The 25162-nt window shown below is 32.7% G+C and overlaps 4 protein-coding genes, 1 long non-coding RNA gene, 2 other non-coding genes and 1 pseudogene across 8 annotated transcripts; 6 read left to right on the forward strand and 2 right to left on the reverse strand.

The window, feature by feature from the left end:
• The first annotated feature begins 6006 nt into the window (after nt 1-6006).
• LOC108324280 (dormancy-associated protein homolog 3) lies at nt 6007-8172 on the forward strand. Of its 2 annotated transcripts, none has more exons than XM_017557188.2 (3): nt 6007-6237; nt 6456-6620; nt 7731-8172. In XM_017557188.2, the coding sequence occupies exons 1-3, from the start codon at nt 6123-6125 to the stop codon at nt 7832-7834; spliced, it is 384 nt and encodes a 127-aa protein (XP_017412677.1). In that variant the 5' UTR covers nt 6007-6122; the 3' UTR covers nt 7835-8172. The 2 variants fall into 2 exon arrangements, with proteins under 2 accessions (XP_017412677.1, XP_017412676.1); XM_017557187.2 differs by having other exon boundaries at nt 6067-6237; nt 6456-6625.
• A 2709-nt stretch (nt 8173-10881) lies between these two features.
• LOC108324952 (uncharacterized) lies at nt 10882-13892 on the forward strand. The gene is made up of 4 exons (XM_017557909.2): nt 10882-11066; nt 12343-12692; nt 13024-13358; nt 13662-13892. The coding sequence occupies exons 1-4, from the start codon at nt 10976-10978 to the stop codon at nt 13789-13791; spliced, it is 906 nt and encodes a 301-aa protein (XP_017413398.1). The 5' UTR covers nt 10882-10975; the 3' UTR covers nt 13792-13892.
• Nucleotides 13893-16561: 2669 nt separating this feature from the next.
• LOC108326089 (60S ribosomal protein L18-3) lies at nt 16562-18741 on the forward strand. The gene is made up of 5 exons (XM_017559359.2): nt 16562-16708; nt 16799-16888; nt 17526-17654; nt 17735-17917; nt 18440-18741. The coding sequence occupies exons 1-5, from the start codon at nt 16706-16708 to the stop codon at nt 18596-18598; spliced, it is 564 nt and encodes a 187-aa protein (XP_017414848.1). The 5' UTR covers nt 16562-16705; the 3' UTR covers nt 18599-18741.
• Nucleotides 16926-17022, forward strand: LOC128196074 (small nucleolar RNA snoR69Y). Its single transcript, XR_008248174.1, has one exon. It is a non-coding gene; the product is annotated as a small nucleolar RNA snoR69Y (small nucleolar RNA).
• On the forward strand, nt 17263-17347 carry LOC128196075 (small nucleolar RNA snoR53Y). Its single transcript, XR_008248175.1, has one exon. It is a non-coding gene; the product is annotated as a small nucleolar RNA snoR53Y (small nucleolar RNA).
• A 692-nt stretch (nt 18742-19433) lies between the features above and the next one.
• LOC108326090 (uncharacterized) lies at nt 19434-20997 on the reverse strand (annotated as a pseudogene).
• LOC128195759 (uncharacterized) lies at nt 19652-20602 on the forward strand. The gene is made up of 3 exons (XR_008247592.1): nt 19652-19788; nt 20065-20364; nt 20467-20602. It is a non-coding gene; the product is annotated as an uncharacterized LOC128195759 (long non-coding RNA).
• A 1432-nt stretch (nt 20998-22429) lies between the features above and the next one.
• Nucleotides 22430-24092, reverse strand: LOC108326088 (uncharacterized). Its single transcript, XM_017559358.2, has 3 exons — nt 23535-24092; nt 22998-23242; nt 22430-22808 (listed from the first exon to the last, which is right to left on the reverse strand). The coding sequence occupies exons 1-3, from the start codon at nt 24006-24008 to the stop codon at nt 22559-22561; spliced, it is 969 nt and encodes a 322-aa protein (XP_017414847.1). The 5' UTR covers nt 24009-24092; the 3' UTR covers nt 22430-22558.
• Nucleotides 24093-25162: the final 1070 nt, after the last annotated feature.

Consider the following 25162-nt stretch of genomic DNA (forward strand, 5'->3'; position numbering starts at 1 on the left):
TGAAACATAGATTTATAAAGTTGAAATATAAAATTGGCTTAAAAAAAAAACCAACCTAGAAATCTTTGTTTAAAACAGTGAAGGTCATTTTTTGAGTTTTAATCTTTGTTTCTCCAGATAAATAATTCAGTGTTGATTTCTGTGTAAGTTACGTAATTTCCCTGGAAATTTTGGCTTGTGTGATGCCATTAGTTCTCAAGCCATGTGACATAATCATAGAACATAGTTAGTTCCGATGACTCTGATATTTGTGCATTGCGTGTTGAAATGGTCCTATATTCATTATCCCAATTGCTTGCGTTTTAAGGTTCTTCTGCTTCTTGTTTTTTTTCCACATTTTTGACCTTACATAAATGAATTAAGTAATGAACTCTGTTTCACTTGCATGCAGAACCAACCAAGATGAGTAAAGTCCCCCACCTCTTAAGCTGAAGTTTCAGCTTCAGTCTTTCCTTTTGGACTATCTCTAACCATTAACATAACATAACCACTATCACTTCATTACATCATATTCTACATCACATTCTTTTTTGGTCAACCATGTTAAAATTCTCTACCCTGTAATAATAATAATACTATTCAGATATTAAAAAATGTGAAGTTAGTCTAACATTATTGACATTATTTCTCTTAACAATAAGTTTAGCATATATTAATAATGATATTAATGTCATTATAGGACACACGATTCACATCCATTTCCAACAAATGAAAATTCATCAAATGTTCATTATGTTTTTTTGTTTAGTACTGTGATACTGATAAGAGAAGGGAAGTTTTGGAAAAATTCATCTCAAATAGTTTGAAACACAAAAATGGTACAGAGTAGTGATAGATAACCATTTAACATCGGTTTCCAAGAAAACATTTGCTGGTGGGGTAAGAGATTTGTTTTGAATTTTGCTTACATATATATATATATATATATATATATATATATATTTAAGAAAAGCATGACAGTTTTGAGTTTGTTAAGAATTCTGCACAATGAACAATGAAAAGAAAAAAATAAATAAAGCTTTGTTAAGTTCCAAGAGGTAATTCCATTGATACCAGAAGACAACAGTCACTTGAAATTTGACCAGGGATAACATATTACTGAACTAGGACAAAGAAATTACATAGCCAAAACTGAATCTATCCTAGCTATAACCATGAAGCAGATCTGTGAGTAGAATCCAAGAAATGGAAGTGTAGTATGCGCTGGTCAGTGCAGAGCAGCACATGTCATCCTTGGCTGCAGTTAACTTGAGAAGTTTGTATGAATTACAATTCCTTTTCATTCTTCTTCTTCTATGTGCAGTTGGCAAGTACATTCCATCTCAACCTGCAGAACACAAAATCACATGCAGAACTCTGTTTCTGGATAACCATGCTGTTTCTAAAACATGTGCAACAAAAAGAAAAAAAAGTGAAGCATATTCAACTTATAAGATGAAAATCTCATGCATGCAACTATACTCAGGAAGACAACCTCAGTTGAACAGGAACCTAGTAAGAAAACACAAAGATGGAGCAGAAGGAGGTAGGAAAATCGTGTTGGAGAAGGGGAGCACGTGCAAAATCAAATGAACTACTGAAAGTGAGTTGCACGTGCCCTGCTTCTCCAACAGGACCTAGCCACCAATGGAGAATGCAGCGAAGCATGATGACAGTAGGAGTGAGTTGAGAGTGGTGAAGAAGGTGGAAGAGTGCATTTATATACTGGTTGTAAAGAGAGAGACAAACAGAGAGTTGCTGTGTGAGTTTAAGACATTGAGTCTTCAAGTGGACATTCTTTAATAGTAGAGTATGTGACATGATATCTATGATGACCTACACAAGTAATCAACCCCTCATTTCCAAACCCGATTCAGAGTCTGAGATTTTGGACTCTTGTACCAAGATTTCTATGTTCCTGATATACACTTAGGCCAATATCATAAATAAGCTGTTTTTGGAGAGTGTGGTGCAGGATCTGTTATCTGTGGAAAATATGTGTAATCCTATTTTGGATTTGACCCTGAATTTGACATGCATCATGCATGCCTCAGTAAATCTTATTCTTTTCTTTCTGGGTTCATCAAACCCTGTGATTCAATAACTATGCTCATATAAATTACACATTTGTAGGTCAGTTATGTTGACAGTTTGTGCCGCCAAAACAGAGAATTAGGCCCCCACCTGCAGACATACCTTGTGGGCATGGTGGAAGCAAATTTTTTCACCCATAATAATTACATTTACTCGCCTCAACTTCTCTTTTTCTACTCAGATTGACGTTGATTGACACTTAACAACAGAGATAACTTAGATAAAAATCAATAAAAATAGTCTAAAAACTTCAATCTCACCATCACAGTTCATAATCAACCTATCCATTTCTTAAACTGTGAGAAGTTACTTTCAGATGACTATGGCTTCTCATAATTAAGTTCCACACTTTATGTCATTTTTATCAAATGAAACAACACACTTATTTAATTTTGAGAAATGAAAGGGGAAATGAGCGAAATGTATGGTGTAATTTTTTTGAAAAATTAAATGACTTGAGAAAGATAAATATATCTATAGCAAAAGGATAGACTGTTTGTAAAGAGTGCAATCTGAACACGGTGGTTGGAGATTATTAATATAGCTTACTTTATAGATGCACTTTCTATTATTTGAAAATAAAATAATATTTTGATAACTGTAATTATATATTATTCATTTTTCAAATACTCGCATCTTACAAATATATCCAAGAAGAATATTTTACATAATAAAATTAGACTTGAATTTATTTTTACTTTTTTTTTTAAATTAGGTTACTTTTTATTTTCGTTCTATAAATTAAAAAATATGTATATTGTAGTCTCTTAATTTCATACAAAGTTCATTTTAATCCATCAACACTGTTATTGGTCACACTACAGACAGAGGATGTTTAACAGCAATAATATCTATACTATCATAAAAGACATAATTCGGTTAATTTTTTTTAGTGGATACAAAATTATTTATTTATATTTAATAAAATAAATAATTGAGTACTATTTTTATTTAAAATTAATTAGATAACTTTTGTTTGTTAAAAATAATAGTTATATAATTCTAACTTAATTTTCACAAAAAAGTATATATATTTTTAAATTGTATCGTTTTTATATTTTAATTATTTTATAATTATAAATAAAAGGATTCTTTTCTTGAACTCAATATAATTCATTTTATTGTTTTTATTCTTTAAGTTTTGTAATTTTTTTAAAACTCAATTAATTATATATAATCAAATAACTTTTTATGATCAAATTATAAAAAATATTTATTTTATAATTATTTTTTATGAACATATTTTTTATAAATTTAATAATTATAATTAAAATATTTTTAATTTTTATTATATAAGATAAAAGTGGATTCTAATGTGTAGAGTGCATTTGTTTCTACTAGTACATTTAGTTAATATTTAAAAAATATATTTATATATATAATTAATACAGTGAAGACAAAATTTATTCTTTTAAATTTTTAATTAAAATAATTTTCAATCCTTTGAATTAAGGTTAATGTTTATTTTAGTTCTTTGAATTTAAAATTAATCTTTTAATTATTCATGTTTACAATAAATTTTTAATCTCTCATACAGAAAAAATAATCCCAAAAATTATAATTATTTTTTAGTTAGTTAAATCTAAAATTGTAGTCCCTTAAATTTAAACAATATTTTCTTGATCCTTTTTTTAATAATTCTGGATTCATTCACTAAGCAAAAAAAATTAAAATGGAATTGTAAGGTTATACTGAATCTAGATTTATCATTTTGAGTTAATCTCTCTAATTTTAAATTAGATGTGAAATTTTCATGTATTTAGACTCTTTCATAAAATTTGAGAAATAAAGATAGAGAAATTGTCCCAAAAATTATATGTCAACTTCTTTTTTATATTAAATATATATTGTTTAATACATTCCAATTACCTTAATCTCCAAAAAAAGAAATTGTAAGAGTTCAACTTCCTTTTTATATTAAATATATATTGTCCCAAAAATTATATGTCAACTTCCTTTTTATATTAAATATATATTGTTTAATACATTCCAATTACCTTAATCTCCAAAAAAAAGAAATTGTAAGAGTTCAACTTATGCCTATCAATTTAAAGTGAGGAAGATAGAAGATATAAAGATTGCATGATTTATTTTGATGTATCCCCATGTCATTATTAGAATAAGAGTGAAAAGTGGAGAAAAAAATAATTCAACTTGGAAGATAAATTAAAAGACTTAAAGAATCATTTATAAATTTGAAAGCTAACAAAAATTTTAAAATATAAATTTCATGTTTGAGAGAATAAATGTTGATCCATAATTTAATTGTAGGAAAAAAAATTGATACATATTCTACATAGTACCAATTTTTAAGTTAAAGTTTAGGTGACATTAATGTTTGTTGTTTTTTTTTTAAAAACTAAACAATTGTACAAAACTCATAATTATTTAATTATTTGATGCAATAGAGAGATAGACTGGTGCTTGTTTTTCAACACCATTCATGGTTTCATTGCTTTAAGTTCTACCTTGTAGTTATCTTCTGATGGGGTAACATTTATTTTGTCTCCACAGCTAATTTTGTTAAACTATATAAAGTTGTAATTTTAAGTGATTATTGATGTGAATGTAAATAGTAGTTAGTTAGCATTGAGAACTAAGAAAAAATGAAGAATTCTAAAGTTGAACTTGTAAGAGACAAAAGAAGTGAAATGTGATTTAGTAATTAATTATAAAAGAATGTTATAAAAATTGTGTTGAGTAAAAGGAGTGATTTAAAATAGAGTGAGTAAGGAGTGGTGCAGAAACTGTAACGAATTGTCCTTTGAGGTTGCGTCTTGGAGTGTAGATTTTGGATTATGCGAGGAAGAAAAAATTCTGGTGGTGACAGGAAACACCTGGAGCACTTTCTAACTTTCTATACCTTCACTCTTCAACCATAACTCACACTCCCAATGCTCATAACCCTATTATACCTACTCCTACCTCCATTCCAAAATTCCATTCCTCATTTACTTCCTTTTCCTTCTTCACCAACTTTACCTGCTTCCTTAACTCAACTCAAATATTAATACAATTTTCTCTAATTCCAATATTCAATATATTCTTAACAGTGTCGTGTTCTGTGTGTTTTTCTCTTTTTTTTTCTCTTTTTCCTGTTTTCCTTTTTATCTTCTACATTTTAAAACCTTCTTGCTTATCCCTTTGACCACGATTGATGGAAAGTTATATCTTACTGTTATTGATGAAAGGATTAAGATATAAGAACCCTTTTGGTCATTCCAGTCATCTTGAGAGGATTGTAAGTTCAGAAACTTTATCATGTTGAAAAGTAAACACAGTTAGCCAATTGTTTTTACCCTCTTTTTGCAAGTGGCTAAATGTCTCTCTCTCATCTCCCATGTCAATTTTCAAAACCCAATAATAGAGAAATAGGACACACAAAGAGAAGGGATTAAAGCAGAAAGAAAACAAACTAACAAAAAAGACAAAGCCACAAACAAATAACAAAGAAATGGATTTCGTTGTCTCTATTAGACACTAATCATGTTATATATATAGAGAGAGAGAAATATATATATATATATATATATATATATTTCCACACAACAGAATGAAATGTTCTGTGTAATTCTTTTTTTTAATTTTGAACTGTGAGAGTTTTAGCAAGTTAACAAGATTCTATTAGGAATTGTAAAAAGGGTTCTCTTACAATTTTGTTAAGAAAAGTTGCAATAAAACTATCTCATAAAGTTCTTATCTTTGGGATTTGGACAACAGTCATGGGCATTTTGGAACATACTCCTTCGGGAAAATGACATGTCACGCAAAGTTTCCTCCTTCATACACACATCCAACGTCACGTGTCGCCCACTCATCCTAATCCTACAAACTGTGGGACCCACTAGTACGGGAAACCTTATCTCTAGCAGAATCTGGATCCAAAAGCCACGCAATATGCACCCACGTGGTGCCTGACAAAATCGACGGTGCAGATTTCCTCCTGGGCCCATGACTTGTTGGACCTTTAACGCTTCGCCGTCGTTAAATATTCCTCTCACGCTGCTTATTCCCGGAACCTGCTTACTGGATCCATCTGTTCCGCTCTCATGGGGCTACTCGATCACTTGTGGGATGACACTGTCGCCGGCCCTCCGCCGGAGAACGGCCTCGGCAAGCTCCGAAAGCACAACACCTTTGCTTTCCGATCCAACTCTGGCAAGGGTACGCATGCATGCCCGTCGAACTTCATTCGACTTCCCGAATTAATTTTAGCTATTAAAGAAAACGTGAATCGCAACAGGAAATGACTTTTCGAAATTATTCTTACACACTCACGCGATACTGCATGTGTTAAATCTTAAAATGATTAAAAACAAAAAAATCTGCTTATGCTAACGAGAAAGCGTTGTCGTTGTGTGATTTTGGTTTTGGTGGATCAGAATCAGACAGCGGAAGCGTGAAGTCATACGGTGAGGATTCGCCGGAAGATGCGATGAGAGTTACACGCAGTATCATGATCGTGAAGCCACCTGGATACCAGAGTCAGAGTGGATCGGCGCCGGTTTCACCCGCCGGTTCTACTCCTCCGCTGTCTCCGTTTTCAGGTAAGGTTGTCCTTTACCATTTTTTTTATTGTCAGTGAAATGACGAATTAGACCTTGGATTTGGTTTCGGAACTGGGGTTGTCTTATCTCCTGGGAAACTGGAGTGACAGTGTGACTGAGGCGGTTACTCTGAAATTTTTTACAAGGGTAATTCTGTCTATTCGAACAGAGTTTCTCTTTCCTATGATAGCGTTAACTAGGGTTAGTCATGGTGGCGGTTTTGTTTCCTTTCCACACATCTTCAGCAATGTGCTTATCCATATCTGGATACACGTAGTACTACAGGTCAAAAGTACTTATAGTAAATTTTAAGATTACTTTATTTTTTATCAATTATGTTAGTGTATTTCAATCTTTAAATAATATTATTGGTGAACGGAGGGAGAAAAGATAAAATAAGAAGTTATACAATAACTTTATTAAAATTAAGAAGTTAAGAAAGTTTGTTATATTTTTGGTTTTATAAAATTAACTTTTAAAAGGACATAGGAAATGAAAACTAACCCTGAGGTAACTTTCAATTCAGCTCGTTACATCTATATATAATAAAAGGCTTCTTATATATATAAGAATTTCACGTGTTATTTAAAAACAGAAGCGGCTGGATATTTATCTATTATTGTTGGAAAGTTTATTTTAGAAGATGCTTTTGATGACATTAAAGGTACATACAGCATAGTAATAATATCTGTACAGATGATGAAGTGATTCGTATGACAGTGAAAGCATCTGTATAGTTTAACTCTCAACGCTACGTTTTGTTATTGTCCGAATAAAATCTATGAAGAAAACTGGAAAAGGTCTGCAATCTGATCACTAACCGCTAATGTAACGATGGTCGCAATATGAAGCAGTTTAATGAAGAATATATAGTATGATATAGTTGTTATCGATAATATGAAATTTGATCATGAAGTGAAGAATATATCATGATATATATATATATATATATATATATATATATATATATATATATATATATATATATATATATATATATATATATATATATACACTCACACACACTTGTTATTGATAGTGAAGTTTTGTCATGCAATGAAGAATATAAGATGTATACTTATTATGCATGGATGTGTGGTACTGATATAGGAGGAGCTAGAGAGTCCTTCCGCTTTCGAAGAAGGTCGACATCGGATGCGTTCGAGAAGACTCGCCAGAACAGACCAAGCTCTTCTTCTCCTTTCGATGTGTGAGAAATGACCCTCGTCGCTCTCCTCCATGATCACTAAAAAAATGAAATTATAGTTTGTTTTCCTCTGCTGTTTTTGATCATGCTGTATCCATTTTTGTTTACCTTTTGTGCATATATATATGGGTGTGTGTGTATGAGTTCATCAGTTGAGCGGTTGAAATCGTGGAATGATGCAGAGGTAGGTTTGTGTGGTTTAACAGCTCAGTGTTAGTTTGTCTATGTTAAACTAGTTATGGTTATGGTCGGTTAGCTGTAAATATGTAAAAACGCAGGTATGGGCGTGCTTTTGCTAAGTGTTCTGTGTATATATATATAAAGCCTTTTGAAAGGTTTGTTTAATAGTGTTTGCTTTCACGCTCTAAGCTGTTTCTGGGTAATTCTTTCCACACATTTTGTATCTGTTTTCTGAAAAATGAGGTATCCCTGAGAGCTTGAAGTTGTGTTCTTGTATTCATGGAGGATAGAGGGAGATGAACATAAAAACTAAAAGTTTGAGAGAGGGTCCAATATGTCTGGCTTTAAGGATGGCGATGAGTTTTGTGGAGAGGTGGCCTTGTCTTGAAGCAGGGTTTGGAAAGCGACACTTTATAATGGGCTTGGTCCACGAATATTCGTTAACATATTTTACCTATCTTTTTGTCGGAGCCTCCTTTTTTAAGCAACTCGTGAAAAAGTTTATTTTAGAACTTCAAATCTTTCTTATATATGCAAACCAGGTTATTCTCCTTTGATCTTCAAACAATTGAGTCGTTTTTCACTTTGAGGAATGACTGAATGAATCTGATAAGTAAATTTTTTTTGTTATTTTTTTTTGTTATTTATTTGAGTAGATTTGAAGGTAAGGGAAAGTAAATTTAAAAATAAATGTTTTTAATTTGTTATATCAATCAAATTTTACACTAGTTGTATAACATATTCTGACAGAGTTGTATAATATGTTACGGACATGTTCTGATAGAGTTGTATAATATGTTACATAGATTATATGTAAAATTTTCTTTTTCCTTCGCAACATGATAATTTTGGGGACGTAATTTGGAACAATAATTCCAAATCAACAGCCAGTACAGTGGTTTTTATCAGCCATTACAGCCGGACAAACTAACCAAAACACAGTAAATAAATGAAATTTAAACGGAACGATTGCATGAATGTAAAACTTGTTTTGCTAAAGCATTCTCTCCGGTCTGCTTCCCAAATCTTCTCATTGAATTTAAAGGTAATTTTACAATTTATAGAAAAAAAATAACATTAGTTGATTGTCATATAAAATTAATAAAATCGTTATAATCTCGTATCACTAGATAATTTCGTGCTATATTCTGCCTGATTTATGAAAAAATAAAATAAAAATACTGAGACTAATGGAGAATGGAACCAAAAAATCATCCTAGTATATTTATTTGACTTTCCTTAGATAAAAGGAATCCCTAATCTATTAATTATAGATTATAAGAGAAATTTGCGTGGAGAAAATATACTAACCTATGACCACTGTTTTTCTTTTTTTATCAGCCGACATATATATTAGAGTAAGTTGAGGGGTCTTTCGAATAATTAATTGGAAATATACAATATGCCTCGTGCTAACATCTAACATACTTAAGGTGATATTAATATAATCTTTTAAATGACCATTTTGTTTACATTTAACAGTTCTTTTGATTTAACTTTTTTTAAAACTAATCATCTTTAATTAAAAAAAATCACTTTTGATTACAATAAAAATTATTTAAATTTAATTTTATAATTATAATAATAACATTAATAATCATTTTATTAGTTTTATTATCATAAAAAAAAAGTAAACACATGTCGGTTGTGTTTGCACTAGTATACATTCTTTTATATCTTGCTATCAGTTAGAGGGTATTGATCCCTCCACCACCACCTCTTACTCCCTCCACAACTCCATTCCTGTTTTTTCTCTCTCTTTATTTTTCCATTCCTATTTTATCCTTAGTAAAATTTTAGGGTTAATATTTTTTAACCTCTATCCACTCCAATCCTCTATATGTATGCATCGACAACTTTTCTTTCTCTTTATCGTTTGTCCCTCATTGTTTCATTGTGCTCTTCTTTCTCTTTTTCACGTTCCACTTCTTCCTCTCATTCTTTAATTGTGATAGAATTGTGGTCTCAAAGTGTGGTGGACTTTCATTAGCTGGTGCGCTTAGTGAGAGATTGCAAGTGGTGGTGGAAGCAATTGATCAGCCGTGCCAAGATCAGTGTGTGGTGGTGGTGGTGTAGTGGTGCTTTAAGGATTCGTCGTGAAAGTGCGTAATAAACCCTAAAAAATAAACGTATAATCTTTAAACGGATGTCAACATCCGTTAATGGATGTTGACATCCGTTGACGGATGCTCACATGTATTTTAATAATGTATTTTTGAAGATCTTTATTGTTATTAGTTTATATTTATATTTTTTTGTATTTTGCAGTTATATATAATTAGTTTTTTGTTTTAATGTTTTTGTATAATATATATTTTTTATATATGGTTTTTGTATTCTTTAACAATTTTATAATTATATAAAAATTTATTTATTACTTTAATTATATATTTCAATTTTATTATATTAATACTTTTGTAATTAAAACAAACGGATGTGGTGGAGTTGGGGGTGAGAATCTGAAAAGAGAGAGGAGAGTTGGGAGGTGGGGCTGAGTGAAAAGTAAAAATGGGTAAAAAGATAGAGTTTGAGTTTAAAGTAAATAAACATGATTAAAAATAAAAAAAGTTATTTTTGTAATTAAAATTTTTTGCAAAAGATTGGGAAGGTGAAAGAAAAGTGGTGGTGGTGGAGGGAGCAACACCCTCAGTTAGAAGATGTTATTGGTAAAAATAAATAATGAAATAAAAATTCAAAAACGTTGTTATTTGTTCAGGCTCGTCTGTGTGCTCGTTACGTATATCATATGGTTGCCCAATTAGAATAAGCTACCTGGAGGAGATTGGGCTTTCCTATGTGGGCCATCTTTGGAGGAGTATAACGAATTTGGGCTTATAATTTTTAAGCCTTGATGTATTGAGAAAAAGAAATGATTTGGAAGGTTCCCATTTGGATTGAATAGCACCGTGTTTGGCTGCAGCGTAGTTAGTGTTGGAGACTCAATGAAATCTATGGTGGTTTAGCGGGTATGGATCGGAAGCAGTCCCGGCTTGGACCCATGGTTTATAGCTTCTTGCTTTTGCTCCTCCTCTTTCATGGCGTCCTTCCTCACTCTTCTGGTTTACCTTCTCTCTTTTATACCTTTTCACTTAAAGAAAAAATAAATAAAAAGACATCTTCTACTGATTTTACAATTTTTCATTGTGATCATCATCGCGTTAAGATAAAATTCGATATTAAGCTTAAGCATGGATACGCCGAAATAGAAAGGGCAGTTATTTTATTCTTTTTGAAATGCTTTGTAGTTTGAATAGTTAGTACTGTGATCGTTTTCGATCCGGGTAATTCTTCAATTATGTTCCTTTCTGATAGATACGCACTCTAGCGTTGCTATATGAATTCGCTTCTTGAATTGTTTTGGAATGTTCGGTAGACGCATAGTGATGTTTTTGAGTTGGTCTTACAAGGTTCATTTCTGATTAGTAGTAACTTGACCCGCGCTGGCAGTGTTGGTCCTTGATCTTTGGTCTCATTTCCGTGATTCCGTCTTTCTCAGATAGGACATTCTATCAGAACCAAAATACCAAATGTGACATTTGTTTTTCTTTGTTTTGGCCATTCATTGTGTTGGTGAAGTATACTCCTCAACAGGACTATATAAATGGAACTGATTTATTGGATCACGTGTTGATATAAAGAAAAATTGAGTTTGTTTCAGCCAACCAAAAACCTTAATTTTGTTGCGAACGTGGGATAAATCGATGTACCTGTTATTACGACACATATGACGTATTTACCTACTTTGTCTCTTTGTTTCTTGCTTATTTCTCATGGACACACACATGAAATAGTGTAATCTACCAATGTCTAGTCTTTGCGCTTTGGCTTGCCTTGTCGGGATCATCGTTTCATCCTAGTTTCCGCTCACTTCTTTTTTCAACAAAGCTAAAATGGACAACTGAGCATGCTTGCCATTGCTTATGCATATCCTTTAGTAAGCATGATGTTGTTGGAAATTTATCATGGTAATAAATCCTGATCGTAAGTTTACAATGAGTAGTGAACTATTTTTTTTAGTGTTAGCTTATTGTGGATCATAATGGGCAAACCATTACTGTTCTGTCATAATCGCAATCTGCCTTGTAATTCAATTTTCATTCCATTTTATGCATTTTTTGTTTGCAATTAGTAATGCATCTTGTGATAAAATGTGTAACAACTGGTTTTTATGCAATTGAGAAGGTATCTACTCAAATGAGATAAGCAACAAATTGTTTTTGTAGGTCTTACTCTAATTTTATCTTACTTGTTACTGTTCCTTTGTTACATAAACTTATTAGCAGTGTTCTTCTATGCATTTAATTCTCAGTTCTCTTTATCTTTTTCTGAATGAAGGTAAATCCAATGGAGTGTGTGTTTCTCAAGGAGGTCGTTTTCCTCCCTTCAAATCTGAGGGTAGTGTTCCCAAAAAGGGTCCTAAAGATTTGACCCTCTGCCGGATATTTCGTAAAAAGACTTGTTGTGGTGTAACCCATACACATCCTGCTCTGATGTCTGTAAGGAAGCTAGCTACAACTGGGGAAGCTAACCCAGAGTGCTTGCACTTATGGGAACTGTTGGAATGTTCCATTTGTGATCCGCGTGTTGGTACTCAGCCTGGACCTCCTCTTATTTGTGCATCTTTATGTGAGAGAATTTATGAGGCATGCTCAAATGCTTACTTCTCTATGGATGTGAAAACACAGGTTTGTGGATGACTGTCTCTTTTTCAAAATAGTTTATACAAGATTATGAAAAAGCATAGAGTCTGCATCAGTTGGTTAAGAAACAAAAATTTACATGTCGTTTGTCAAACATTAATTTGTTCTTTTGTCAAGAACCAAAAATTTACACATGATTGGTTTGTCGTTAATAATTCACAACAAAATGTTTTTAAGCTTTTAGCTCTGACATAAGCTTTTTATTTTTATTTTTGTGGAATAGAGAGTTTGGTATGTTTATATTATCCTTTTTAATACCACAACATTGTTTAACATGGCACCTTATACCCATTTTTTGAATGATTTGAAACACCAGATTCTAGCACCCTGTGGCGTAAATGACTTTGTATGTGGTAGAGCTGCTGAATGGGTCTCCAACGGTACAGATCTTTGTGTTGCTGCAGGTTTTCGAGTGAGCTCATCTGATATTGGATTTATTGCCTCAGAAGAGGCTTCTTGCTATGGTGATAAATCCAGTCTAGGTTCTGTTGCTGATACATGGAAGACTTCACAGTTTGAGTTGACCCAGAAAGGTGAGAGCTTGAGGATGTTGGATGATTTCCACCAATGGGTGAGGGAAATGCCATTCGGTGAAAGGGTTTCTTGGGCTATTGGAGGGATGGTTCTAACAGCAGGCTTGGTGTTTGTAAGGTCCGAATGTACTTTTATTTCCTATTATTGAGTAGCTGTGCATTTTTGTATGGTCCCGTTCCTATTAGAAGCGATTCTTCATGATTTTCTGTACTCGATGCATGCTGTCAAATTGCAGATAGTTGTGATAAAATTAATATTTTGCCCTTTGACATTGTACCAAATTCAAGTAGAGTTGCATCTTAAGCAGAATCTTGAATTTTTCTTATCTACTTTCTTAATGTTCATTCATTGACAAATGATTCCTTCATAATTATTCTTGGAATGGTGCTTATCTTCTTTTTATATATTGTACTCATACAGCAAAAGAAAAAGCCATAGCCAACGCCAGAAACTAGCTGCTATAAAGCGAACTGCCAGAAAGCTTGGGGGCAGGATGGTGGAGCAACTGCCTTCTAATGCTCAAGAACATAGAAGAAGAATTTCCAGATGAGTGTTCCTTGTATGTGATGTTGAGAACATAATTAACGGTGCTAATTTGTAGTTGAATCCTTGAGTTTCTTGTTATAATTATCAAAATGAAATCTTGCTGTATTTTGTACTCTCGCTTTTCTTCTTTTTGCATAGTTTTTTTGTAGTATTTTTCCCTTGAAGATAGTTTTCTTCAGACCGAAGTATAGTTGTTAAAAAGAGTTTGTTTGGTCTTATGGATTTTTTTCTGTAGAAAAATTATTGATATATGAAAAACCATAGTTGTATAAAAGCGGGAGGTGCTTCCACATCTCTAACCCTTGTCCTCTCAGATTGCTCACTGCCTCATGCACCATGAGTCAATTCTATCGAGTCATTGATGTGCAAATGCTGTCAGGGTATGGGAGGTATTATACCCTTCTTTAAAAGATTAGCAAAGGATGTCAGTACCTTCGGGGTAGTGGAGAAATGTTAGAGGCATTTATAATTACATTTAAGGAAGAAAACGGACAAAAGTGATGCTGATTAAATCAAGAATATTTTTGGTCTTGGAAATATGATAGATTATAAGTTAAAAAAAAGTTCTCCATTTATTTTAAAAGTTTTATGCTAAGTTTGTGAGGAGTACTATGTATATCATAGCACATTCGACTTTATATATTATGTATTATGTCGGTTAAAATTTATTAAAACTACAAAATCAGAAATTGGATTTCTGTTAGCTAATAGTGAAGTGATTTTACCAATCACAAAGTTTTATACATGAGATTTATAAAATGATTAGATGTCCAATAAAATTTAGTTAAGTAGTGTTAAAAACTCTGTTGCTTACTGTTTTCATACTTCTTTTATGATAAGAATTAGACATAAATTTGAAAAGTTCTGGCTGATTGGAGCACTTCTAATTTTGTGGTAGAATTAGAAGCTGCTGATGAAAGCATTGACAGATAAAGGTTTTCGAGCCATAGTCTCAGACGTTCAAATCTTGTTCTTCAGAGAAGGATAGGAGCTGATTATCACGAATTTTAATATTCTACTCCATTTTTAAAATACACTGATTTTGATATTTTAAATATAATTTTTTAATATATTAACATTAGTATATTTTGAAGGTTGAGCAATGAAAAATATAAAAAAAATCAATAAAAAGTCTAGACTCTAGTATCATTGCTGGACAGTGGAGTTCAAATGGGGTTATAGATTTTATTTGTTGGACTTTACCATCTCATTTTGTTGCATATCCAACATATCTCTTAATTAACTGTTAGAAGCTAATTCTTTCCAAACACACTGATTATTAAAATAAGTTTTATTTTTTTCCATATACACCTAAATTAAGACCAATTACATAGAATCAAGAAATGGATTCTTTTCACTTCTAATTGGAATCAAACTAATTATATTTCATTGAACTGTTAAATTTAACTTATATGAATCAATCCAACTGTTCAATATAGTTTATATATATATATATATATATATATATATATATATATGTATGTATTTATCTATATATATAACTTATAATTTATTGTTATTTGCAATCGTTTTTTTTTAAATAACTGATTTCTAGGAGAAACAATTAAAATAAAAGCTTTTGATTTTAATAAGATTTTATATTTATATTGTTTTCGTGGGATTACTTGAAAAACATAAAATTTATGGATGTTTTTTTTTAAAGTCAATTGTTTTGTTTTAAAAATTATAACAAATAAGTTCTAATACATTTTAAGTAGAGCTGTCAAAATGGATCACAACCCGCGAGCCAACCCGGTTCACCACGGGTTTGAGCCGGGTTGGGTTAGAAAAAATTGTATCTTTTTTATGCAGGTCAGATTTCAACCCGCCTCGTTTAAACCTGGCTCATGCGGGTTGAACCCGTGGTGGGCCGGGTTGGCCCACCAACCCACTTACCTAATTTTATTTTATTAAAATTTAATTTTAATTTTATAAAAAAATATTTATTATTTTGTTTTTGCTTGAAAAAATTATTTAAGTTCCTTATTTTCAAAATTAATTAAACAATCATGTTGGGAGTCAAATTTGAGAGTGAAATTTGTTTAGATTTGTATTATAGAAAATTTGTAATTTCTTTTTATTTTAAAAAAATTGTAATTAAGTGAGCCAGTAAGTCAACCCGTGGTGGGTTGAGCCGGGTTCGAATTTTTCTGGCTCGCTAATAAATGAGCCGGGTTGGGTTGGCTCACTAAGTGACCAATCCGTGGTGGACCGGGTGACCCGTTTTGACAGCTCTAATTTTAAGTTTAATGGTATTTTGAATCTTTACTAAATTTGAAAACCTTTAATTCAATATCTATTGAGTTTCTGTTACAGGTATTTTAGTTTGGTCATAAAATTTATTATGTTATTTTCGTCATATTCTGGTTAAAAATTAATAAAATTTTATATAATAAATACAAAAAATAGATACTAAATAAAGCACATAAATAATCATTTAAAATATTTTTTACTTTGAATATAAAATAAACTATAAAAAAATATACTACCATTTAGTTATATTATCATAGCTCATTTCCATATCAAACTAACCTACCTAACTTAACTAAATTGATTTAGTTTGGGTTTTCAAAATCTAAACTAAATAAGTTCTTTATTTGCAAAATAAATCAAATCTATCTAATTAAACATGACAAACTAAATGCTATTTTATGTGAAACTCGAACTGATGCAACTGGCGAACATAATATTATAAAGTTTGATTTGATTTTAATAATTGTGTTAGGTCTTTGTTACGGAAATTTGGGCCGAAGATAGTGAGCGAAGAGTTGAGCCCATGTTTCAGAACCAAAGCTGGCCCATATTTTGAGCCCTATTATGAAAGTGTAGAAGTAAAAAACCCTAATTTGCTTGCTATCATAAATCGCAGGTGTAGCGGCAAAGAGTGAAGGAGGTTCGTTCCGAGACCCGAAGCAGCAATGGTTCTTCGTCTCTCTCTGTCTCATTGTTCCGCATCTATAACAATGTTAATTTTCTGTCTCTAACTATGTTCATTTGAATTGGACACACAGGGGATCGATCTGAAAGCCGGAGGTAAGAGCAAAAAGACGAAAAGAACAGCACCAAAGTCCAATGATATCTATCTCAAGCTTTTGGTTAAGGTAGGTTTCAACTCACTTCTCTCATGCTTTTTTCTTTGTGGTCAGTGATGATAAATGTGATCCCAGCTCATTATGAGACCTTCACCATTGAAACGTCCGGGAATAGAATTTTCCACATTTTTCTGAGCCACTTTCTCCCATAAGCAGTGCCGTTTTTATTTTTTGTTTGATTTCTTCTGTTATGATGTTTTTAGAAGCTGTTAAAGAAAGTTTCATTTAACCCTTGTGAGACTTCACCTCATTTTTTGTTGTTGTATGCTTGTTTGTTTTACTGCAGTGCAGATCCGTTTTTACCTTAAGGCTGAATTTTAAATTTGAAATATTAGCTCTAGAATTCCCTTGATTATGGATTGATGGAGCTTGTACATGGAAAGGTTCCCGATGATGTTTTATCTCATTTTACCATGCTAATTCTGATTATAGATGATTAATATTTTCAGTTTAATTACTGAGGGAACTAGTCTATTTCACTGGTACTTGACAATATTGATATTCAAGTTTACAGTTGTTATTATCTTTCTATTATTTTTTGTACCGTTTCTTCTCAAAATTTTCCCGTTTTATCTACAATATTTATTTGAATATGTGCATTTTTATATATACTTTGAAGTGTTCTGATTTGTTTTAAAATGATCAGCTTTATCGCTTCCTTGTCCGGAGAACTGGCAGCAATTTCAATGCTGTTATACTCAAGCGATTGTTCATGAGCAAGGTTAACAAGGCCCCACTTTCTTTGTCAAGGTTGATTAAGTATACCAAGGGAAAGGTTCGTTTGTTTTGTAATATTTTTCATTTTTAATTTTGCATTTGTTTCCATTGGTTTAATTTTAAAATTTATCTATGCAGGAAGATAGGATTGCTGTTGTGGTGGGGACTGTAACTGATGATATCCGTGTTTATGAAGTTCCACCCTTGAAAGTTACAGCACTCAGGTTTACAGAGACTGCTCGTGCAAGAATTGAAAAGGCTGGCGGTGAATGTTTAACATTTGATCAGTTGGCTCTTAGGGCACCTCTTGGACAGAACACGGTATGCTTAGAGGCTACTGTTGGCTTTTTCGTTATCTGAATATCTGCTTTTGTTCTCTTGAAAGCTTTTGTTTTTTTTTCTCGTGTTATATCAGACATCACCATATCCTTTATAGTTCCTCCTTTAATCTTCTGTTTTTCTTGAAGTTATTTTTTCTTATACGTTTGGTTCGTCTCAATTTCTTTTGCTTTTTGATACATACTAATCAAACCAAAGATTAATATTGATTAATAAAAACTGAGTGATTAGATGAGAAACATGGGATACATATAGTTTAACCTATTTGTGCCTAGAATTAGTTCTTTTTCTGAATATTGAGTGGTCTGCTCGTGGTTGAATTTTTTCATATTACCTTCACATTGTTTCAGTCATTTGCTTTAAATATTTTATGATGAATTAATAATCCTTACTACATGTTGTATTGATCTAAGTCGCGTACTTTTTAATTTTATCTGGTTGCTGAAGCTTTTTGTATGTATTGCATTTGCCGAGTTACCTGAACTGTGTAATTACTGAATGCAGGTCCTTCTTAGAGGCCCAAAGAATGCTCGTGAAGCTGTGAAGCACTTTGGTCCTGCTCCTGGTGTTCCTCACAGCCACACCAAACCTTATGTTCGATCTAAGGGAAGGAAGTTCGAGAGGGCTAGAGGAAGGAGGAACAGCCGAGGATTTAGGGTGTGATGTGATAGCAGTGTTTAATTCTACGCTGGTATTATTACCTCTGGGATGCAAATTTTTCTTATATTTTAGACTGTTGAGGCAGTTTTCTTGTTATTTGTATTCTGATAATGATTTAAGTACGAAGTTTTCATTTTTGGCTTTTATTTTCCGATTATGTGTTTTGTGAATGCTTTAACTCAGTTTTGATGTCATAGATTGGATAATCGTTAATTATGTGATACATACTTTGGCCTCTCCTAAATCTTACCATATCCAGACTACGAAATTTTTGAACGACTAGCATCTATTTTTTTTCTCATGAAAAGGCTATACTTAACTCTTCGGTACTGTTTTCAGTGATATTTCTGGCACCCAATCACTTTATGGCTAAACTTCAAATTATTGTAGATAAATTAAACTTGTATCTTGATGCGCTGATGGCTTTTAATCCTAGACTAAACAAAAACATTGTCACGTTTTTTCTATATTGAATATATATTTTGAACCCACATTGATTATTCGTGATTGATTTGAGATCTGATTTTTAGAATTTGCATACACTTTTTTTTATACTTGAATAGTCTATTAACTTTTTCTTGTGTAAATTACCGTAATAAAAAGATTATATGTTAGAAAAACAGTTACTACATAAATTTAATAATAATGATAAGATTATAGGAGGGCACGTAAAAGAATATTTTACATGGATCAATTCAATTTATTTATAATCTGTGAATCAGTTCAGTCTAGGATATACTAGTTTAGTATATAGTTAAGTTTTTCCCAATAATTGCTCATAGCAATCTGCTTACGTTTGTGTTCTTGCAGGAAACTGAACAAACACAACACGATCTCATGAAATAAAAGTTGATATCATATTTTTACCTTGCCAAACAAGCATAAATAGAGCTTTAAGAAACGGAGCTAGCAAAAGTTGCCATAAAATAGAGTCTGTGACATAGTTTGTAATAACATGTTGGAGTGAGTTATTGATATGCCCATGATTCAGGGTCCGAACTTCTTAAGAAAATGATAGATGTGATTGCTCACATTCTCTGCTGCTTCTTGGTTGCTGAAGTGTGCAACACCTTCCAGCACCACCACTTCCTCCAAAGTCGGCACATCTTTCTTGAAACCACCGTTGTGAACGTACTCCTTCGTCCCCGGTGAAGTGTACATCAAATCATCGCCAACTGTAATGAACTTTACCGGTACATTCTCGATTCCAATTCCAGTCCACGATGCTGTTAGCTCCCAGTTTCTGCAAAAACCATTCAAGATGCTACTATTAGCCACATGCTAATTTCTTATTATTTTTATCCAACTATAATAATATCAAAATGAATAAAATTTAGCACATGTCGTTGAGATTGAACAGAATCATTAAAATGAAAACGTCGTAGTATTAGTTTCTCAGCACACAAGCACATGTACATAAGAAAACAAATGAATGGATATCACAAGTTGAGATTTCTGTTGTAGCTCAGGCCTCCGGTGAAGCCAGTCTTCTGAAATTTAGTAACGTAATAATGAAGATCTTGTTGAGAGAGCCAAGACGGCAAGGTGGGTGAAGAATGGGGATTAAACCCAGTTCTATGGCCCGCTTTTGGAAAAACTGGTGGACCTGATATGTCTTGAAAACCAGCACAAAGAAGAACATAAGAGAACAGTGATAAACTCAAACTGTACTCCATGATGAATGTAAAACAGATACAATTGTGAGACCAGTTTTACGGGACGTAAATATGTTGTTCAACAGATACGCAGGCCATGGCAGCATCAATCATGTTCATACCATAAACTAAAACTATTTCATTTGAAACCACACTCACTGCTGCAAATAAAATGGCAGATGATTCATACTAATAAACCATTCTTTGTGTTCTCAGATTTGATATGCAGAGAAAGAATATACGAAGTATTTGATTTACCTGAAATCTGCATATGTAGTAGTCATCTCCATACAAGGCACGAAAACCGTATACGGTCTTCTGTTGAGGATTTTTTCCGAGGAAGGGTCGGAAGGGGACACTGAGGGAAACATAGGCGTTGATTCTGTCTGGCCGGAACATGCAGAGGTACCAACCGATGATGGCACCCCAATCGTGTCCCACCAAGAACACTTTTTTCCACACCCAGAGAATCTATGAGCGCAACGATGTCTCCCACGAGGTGAAAACACGTGTAGCTGCTCTCCGGAACAGGGGCCTCCGTGTCACCGTAGCCTCGGAGATCAGGCGCCACAGCACGATAACCGCGGGAAGTGAGAGCCAGAATTTGGTGGCGCCAGGAGTACCATAGTTCAGGGAAGCCATGCAAGAACAACACCACTGGGCCTTCTCCTTTCTCCGCAACATGCATCTTTATGCCATTTACTTCCACCATACTGTGCTTTATGCTCTCCATCTCTCTTCTCTCTCTTTTCCTCCTCCACACCCTACCCAAACTTCCCAACAATCCAAAATTTAATATTACGGCCTGTTACGTTGGGGACAAGCTAGAAAAAGGTAACCTTTTATTCACACCATATAACTTGCTCTCCAAGTTCATATTTTACTTCTCTTTTTCTTGTTTCGAAACTAAAGTTCTCATTCTCATCTCTCTCACACCCATTTGCCTGTATCCCCTCCCCATCTCAAAGTCTCAAATTTTCCAGCGGTGCTTGAATCTTGAAAATTTCCACCATTCTCAAGAACTCTATAGCTCACTGTTTTCTATATTAATTTTCTAGTCAACCTTGGGCGTTGAGATTTGCCAGTTTTGACTTCGAATTATTTGACCAAAGTCTGTGTTCCAATAGTTAGAGCCTCTTTTGGGGCTCAAAACGTTGAGATCAATCTTTCTTCCTGTAGAGCATTTTCAACAATAGAAAGAAGCATTAATGCTTCTTTCGTATAGTATCAAAATTGATACTGTGCTTCTACTGTTTCTTTAAGTTTTCTTTCTTCATCTTGATATTTTTCATAACAGTGTTTAAACTGCTTCTAGTGTTTTTATAACGCCGAGCGCAATCTTTTCGCACTGCAAATGGAAAGAGGTTGAAATAATACTCAGAACAAATTTAAATGCAGAAAAAATTGACAAAAAGACAAATTCTATTTTCGTATTAAAATTTAAAAGTTAAAAACATATTTAATTCTTAAAATAATAAAAAAAATAAAACGAATATTTTATTTATTACATAAAATATTATAATTGATTTTTAATAATATTTAAATAATACAATAACTATTCAAAGTAAGATGATCAGTAAAATAAAAGTATAATGTACAAAGTTGGAAAAAAGTATATTAACTAAATAAACATAATAATTTTTATTTTATGCATTTAAGAAATTTTCTAATGTTAGTCATACCCTCAACAATTTTCTAATGTTGTCATAATCAACAAATTTTATATGAAAACGATTTATAATTGTTGTGTAAAAAACTATTATCCATTCACCTGGATAATGATTTTAAAATGTCTAAAATTTGGAAAAAGTACTTTACATTATGTCATCAATAAAATTTTACTCCATTATTATCTAATGCAATACTCTTTTGTTTTCCTGAAGGATGCTGTAATAAATGGTGCAAGATACCTTAACATATTAATTGTAATTTTATTTGTATGACTTTTACATGAGCTGCGTTTCTAGTAAAGTATTTTGTCGTATCATTAAAAGCTTCTTGACTTATACTCAATACTAAAAAAACTATACAGTAGACATTTTACTCACATAATTAATAGTTTCTCTGTCTATACACAAGATTAATAGACATATTAATTAATGATCTTTTTATCTGCCTTCAAGAATAGGACATTCTTATGGAGGAAAAAGTGATAGTACTTTTGCTTAAGATCTGACTATAACTCTGGGAAAAAAGTAATTTTATTGAAATCATCCCAATAACTTTTCTTTGTTAACAGTTTACACGCATAACCGAAACTTGATTTGCAGAATTGAAAGTGGGTTTGCTTTGAGATAGAAACTGTGACTCAGAACTTGTTGATGAAGTCATGAATGTGATTGGCCACATCGTGTGCTGCTTCTTGGTTGTTGAAATGGCCAACTCCTTCCTGCACCACCACTTCCTCCAGAGATGCCACATCTTTCTTAAAACCACCATTGTGAATGTACTCCTTCATCCCCGGGGAATTGTACACCAAGTCAACGCTACCTGTAATGAACTTAACCGGTACATTCTCGATTCCTACTCCAGTCCACGCTGCTGTCAGCTCCCAATTTCTGCAAAACCATCACCAAAATCATAACTTTTTCAAACCATATTGCTTAATGCTTCATTGTATCAAATCTCATGTTAAGAACATTAGATAGATTAAGCTATGAAGCTCCCAGATTCTGTGCCAGTTTTGTTTTCCTTTTCTGTAAACAAACATCTGATATAATCCCAAATAGATTACTAAAGGAACTCACAGGTTGAGATTTCTGTAATAGTTCAAGCCTCCACTGAAGCCAGACTTGTTGAATTTGGTAACGAAATAATCAAGATCTTGTTGAGTGAGCCAAGAGGGCAGGGTATCTGGAGTATGGGGATTAAATCCAGTTCCATATTCCCCTTTCGGGAAAATGGGTGGACCGGAATGGCGCGTTGTGAGTATGTTCTTCATCAGATATGCAGTGTCAACGCGAGCCAGCTCAGCTTCCATCTTCCCTGGTTCCTGTGCGACACATCACATCAACACATACACTACTATGCTTAAAATTTATGAGATATAACATAACCCACTTCAAGCAAAATACAATCTCGTAACATCAATAGCAGTAGCATAGATTCACAAGGACACCACTCTATATGTAGCAGTACCATACACTTTTGGTGCTTACTTATCATTCTTTACTTTGATTTTTGTCTTGTTCCAGAGATATAGATCTCTGATATTACTTTATTGGAAGTATTCTAGAAGCAGTGTTGGTAGCTGATACGGAAGAGTTTAAAAGAAGAGAAAGTACCTGAAATCTGCATATGTAGTAGTCTTCTCCGTACAAGGCACGAAAAATATCGACGGTTTTCTGTTGGGGGTTTCGTCCGAGGAAGGGTCGGAAGGGGACACTGAGACAGACATACGCCTTGACTCTGTCTGGTCGGAAGAGGCAGAGGTACCAACCGAGGATGGCACCCCAGTCATGGGCCACAAGGAACACTTTGTCCACACCCAGAGAGTCGATGAGCGCCACGATGTCACCCAGAAGGTGGAAACACGTGTAGGCGGTGATTGGCGCAGGGGTATCGGAGTCACCGTAGCCTCGGAGGTCAGGGGCAACAGCACGGTAACCGAGGGAACTGAGATGGAGAATCTGGTGGCGCCATGAGTACCAGAGTTCGGGGAAGCCATGCAAGAACAAGACCACTGGACCTTCTCCCTTCTCTGCAACATGCATCTTTATGCCATTTACTTCCACCGTTCTGTGAACTATGCTCTCCATCGTTTCTTTTATCTCTCTGTTATCTGTTCTGGTTATCTTCTGCAGATGAACACCTCCTTCCCTTACTTATACTTCCCACCTCATTCAAAACAATTTATTCTTTTTTATTATTTATATTCTTTCTTCTTCTCTTTTATCAAAATATTTCAATTTTAATAAAAATGCGGCATAAGTACCATATATGATATTACAGTATTTCAATTTTCATATGATGGAGTCTATTTGAATTTTCTTTTTAATAAATTTATTGGTTTAACTAAATAAATTGTTTGACTTTGTTTAAAAGATAAATTTTATGTAATATTACATGAAAGAGTGAAATATTTATTACAAAATAAAAATAACGTTTGCAAGTTAAGATTGCTTTTAGGGACTAAAAAGCGACCAAAACATATTAATAAACAAAAGCGACCAAAACATATTAATAAACAAAAGCGACATATATCGGTGATAAAAAAAAGTGATATATGTATCACATGTTATTAATATAATCTTTGAAACTTTAATCAGCGGCGGCTCATCTTTTCTAATATAATATAGTTTGGGATAAAGTCGGGTGTATCAAATTCAATGCATGTAGTACTGTTATAATAATAGTAGTAAAATAATAGATTTTACTTTTGTTTACGTGTGAATGGACAGGTCCGCACTCGGTGTCTTTTTACTTTTTCAAACACTTTTTTTAAAACATTATAGTAATTCTTTAAAGTTAAAAACAATAATAATTCATGCACACTAAAAAGATTTATCAAGACTTAAAAAATACATTTAGAGAGAAAATTTAATTATAGGATATATCATATGATAAGAAAAGAAATAAAATAATAAATATGTAACAAATGTATATAAAATTAAAATGTATTACTTTTTGAACATGCTTTTTTATAAAGAAGATCATTTTACAGAAAGTATAAACAATAATAAGTTTATAAGATATATAATGTAATATGAAGAGAAAAATATAAACAAGAAAACATGTGTTTAAGATAAAGATGTATAGTTTTAGGATGAATACTAAGATATGTTAACAATTTTTTGAAAAGGAATTTTTTTATAATAGATCATGTGTTATTATTTTATTGGTATGTACATTTGAAATGACTCACAAAAATTACGGTAAAAAAATTATAAAAAAACATTTTCCTTTCATTGTT

The sequence above is a fragment of the Vigna angularis genome, chromosome 3 (assembly GCF_016808095.1).
Source record: "Vigna angularis cultivar LongXiaoDou No.4 chromosome 3, ASM1680809v1, whole genome shotgun sequence".
Classification (NCBI taxonomy): Eukaryota; Viridiplantae; Streptophyta; class Magnoliopsida; order Fabales; family Fabaceae; genus Vigna; species Vigna angularis.

Coding starts and splice junctions, on each gene's coding strand:
- LOC108324280 (XM_017557187.2), top strand. CDS start 6,123: ATGGGGCTACTCGATCACTTGTGGGATGACACTGTCGCCGGCCCTCCG. Junction 6,238..6,455: donor CCGATCCAACTCTGGCAAGG/GTACGCATGCAT, acceptor TTGGTGGATCAG/AATCAGACAGCGGAAGCGTG. Junction 6,626..7,730: donor TGTCTCCGTTTTCAGGTAAG/GTTGTCCTTTAC, acceptor GTACTGATATAG/GAGGAGCTAGAGAGTCCTTC.
- LOC108324952 (XM_017557909.2), top strand. CDS start 10,976: ATGGATCGGAAGCAGTCCCGGCTTGGACCCATGGTTTATAGCTTCTTG. Junction 11,067..12,342: donor CGTCCTTCCTCACTCTTCTG/GTTTACCTTCTC, acceptor TTCTGAATGAAG/GTAAATCCAATGGAGTGTGT. Junction 13,359..13,661: donor GCAGGCTTGGTGTTTGTAAG/GTCCGAATGTAC, acceptor GTACTCATACAG/CAAAAGAAAAAGCCATAGCC.
- LOC108326089 (XM_017559359.2), top strand. Junction 16,889..17,525: donor ATCTCAAGCTTTTGGTTAAG/GTAGGTTTCAAC, acceptor TAAAATGATCAG/CTTTATCGCTTCCTTGTCCG. Junction 17,655..17,734: donor TTAAGTATACCAAGGGAAAG/GTTCGTTTGTTT, acceptor TTATCTATGCAG/GAAGATAGGATTGCTGTTGT.
- LOC108326088 (XM_017559358.2), bottom strand. CDS start 24,008: ATGGAGAGCATAGTTCACAGAACGGTGGAAGTAAATGGCATAAAGATG. Junction 23,243..23,534: donor ACTACATATGCAGATTTCAG/GTACTTTCTCTT, acceptor TGTGTCGCACAG/GAACCAGGGAAGATGGAAGC. Junction 22,809..22,997: donor TATTACAGAAATCTCAACCT/GTGAGTTCCTTT, acceptor ATGGTTTTGCAG/AAATTGGGAGCTGACAGCAG.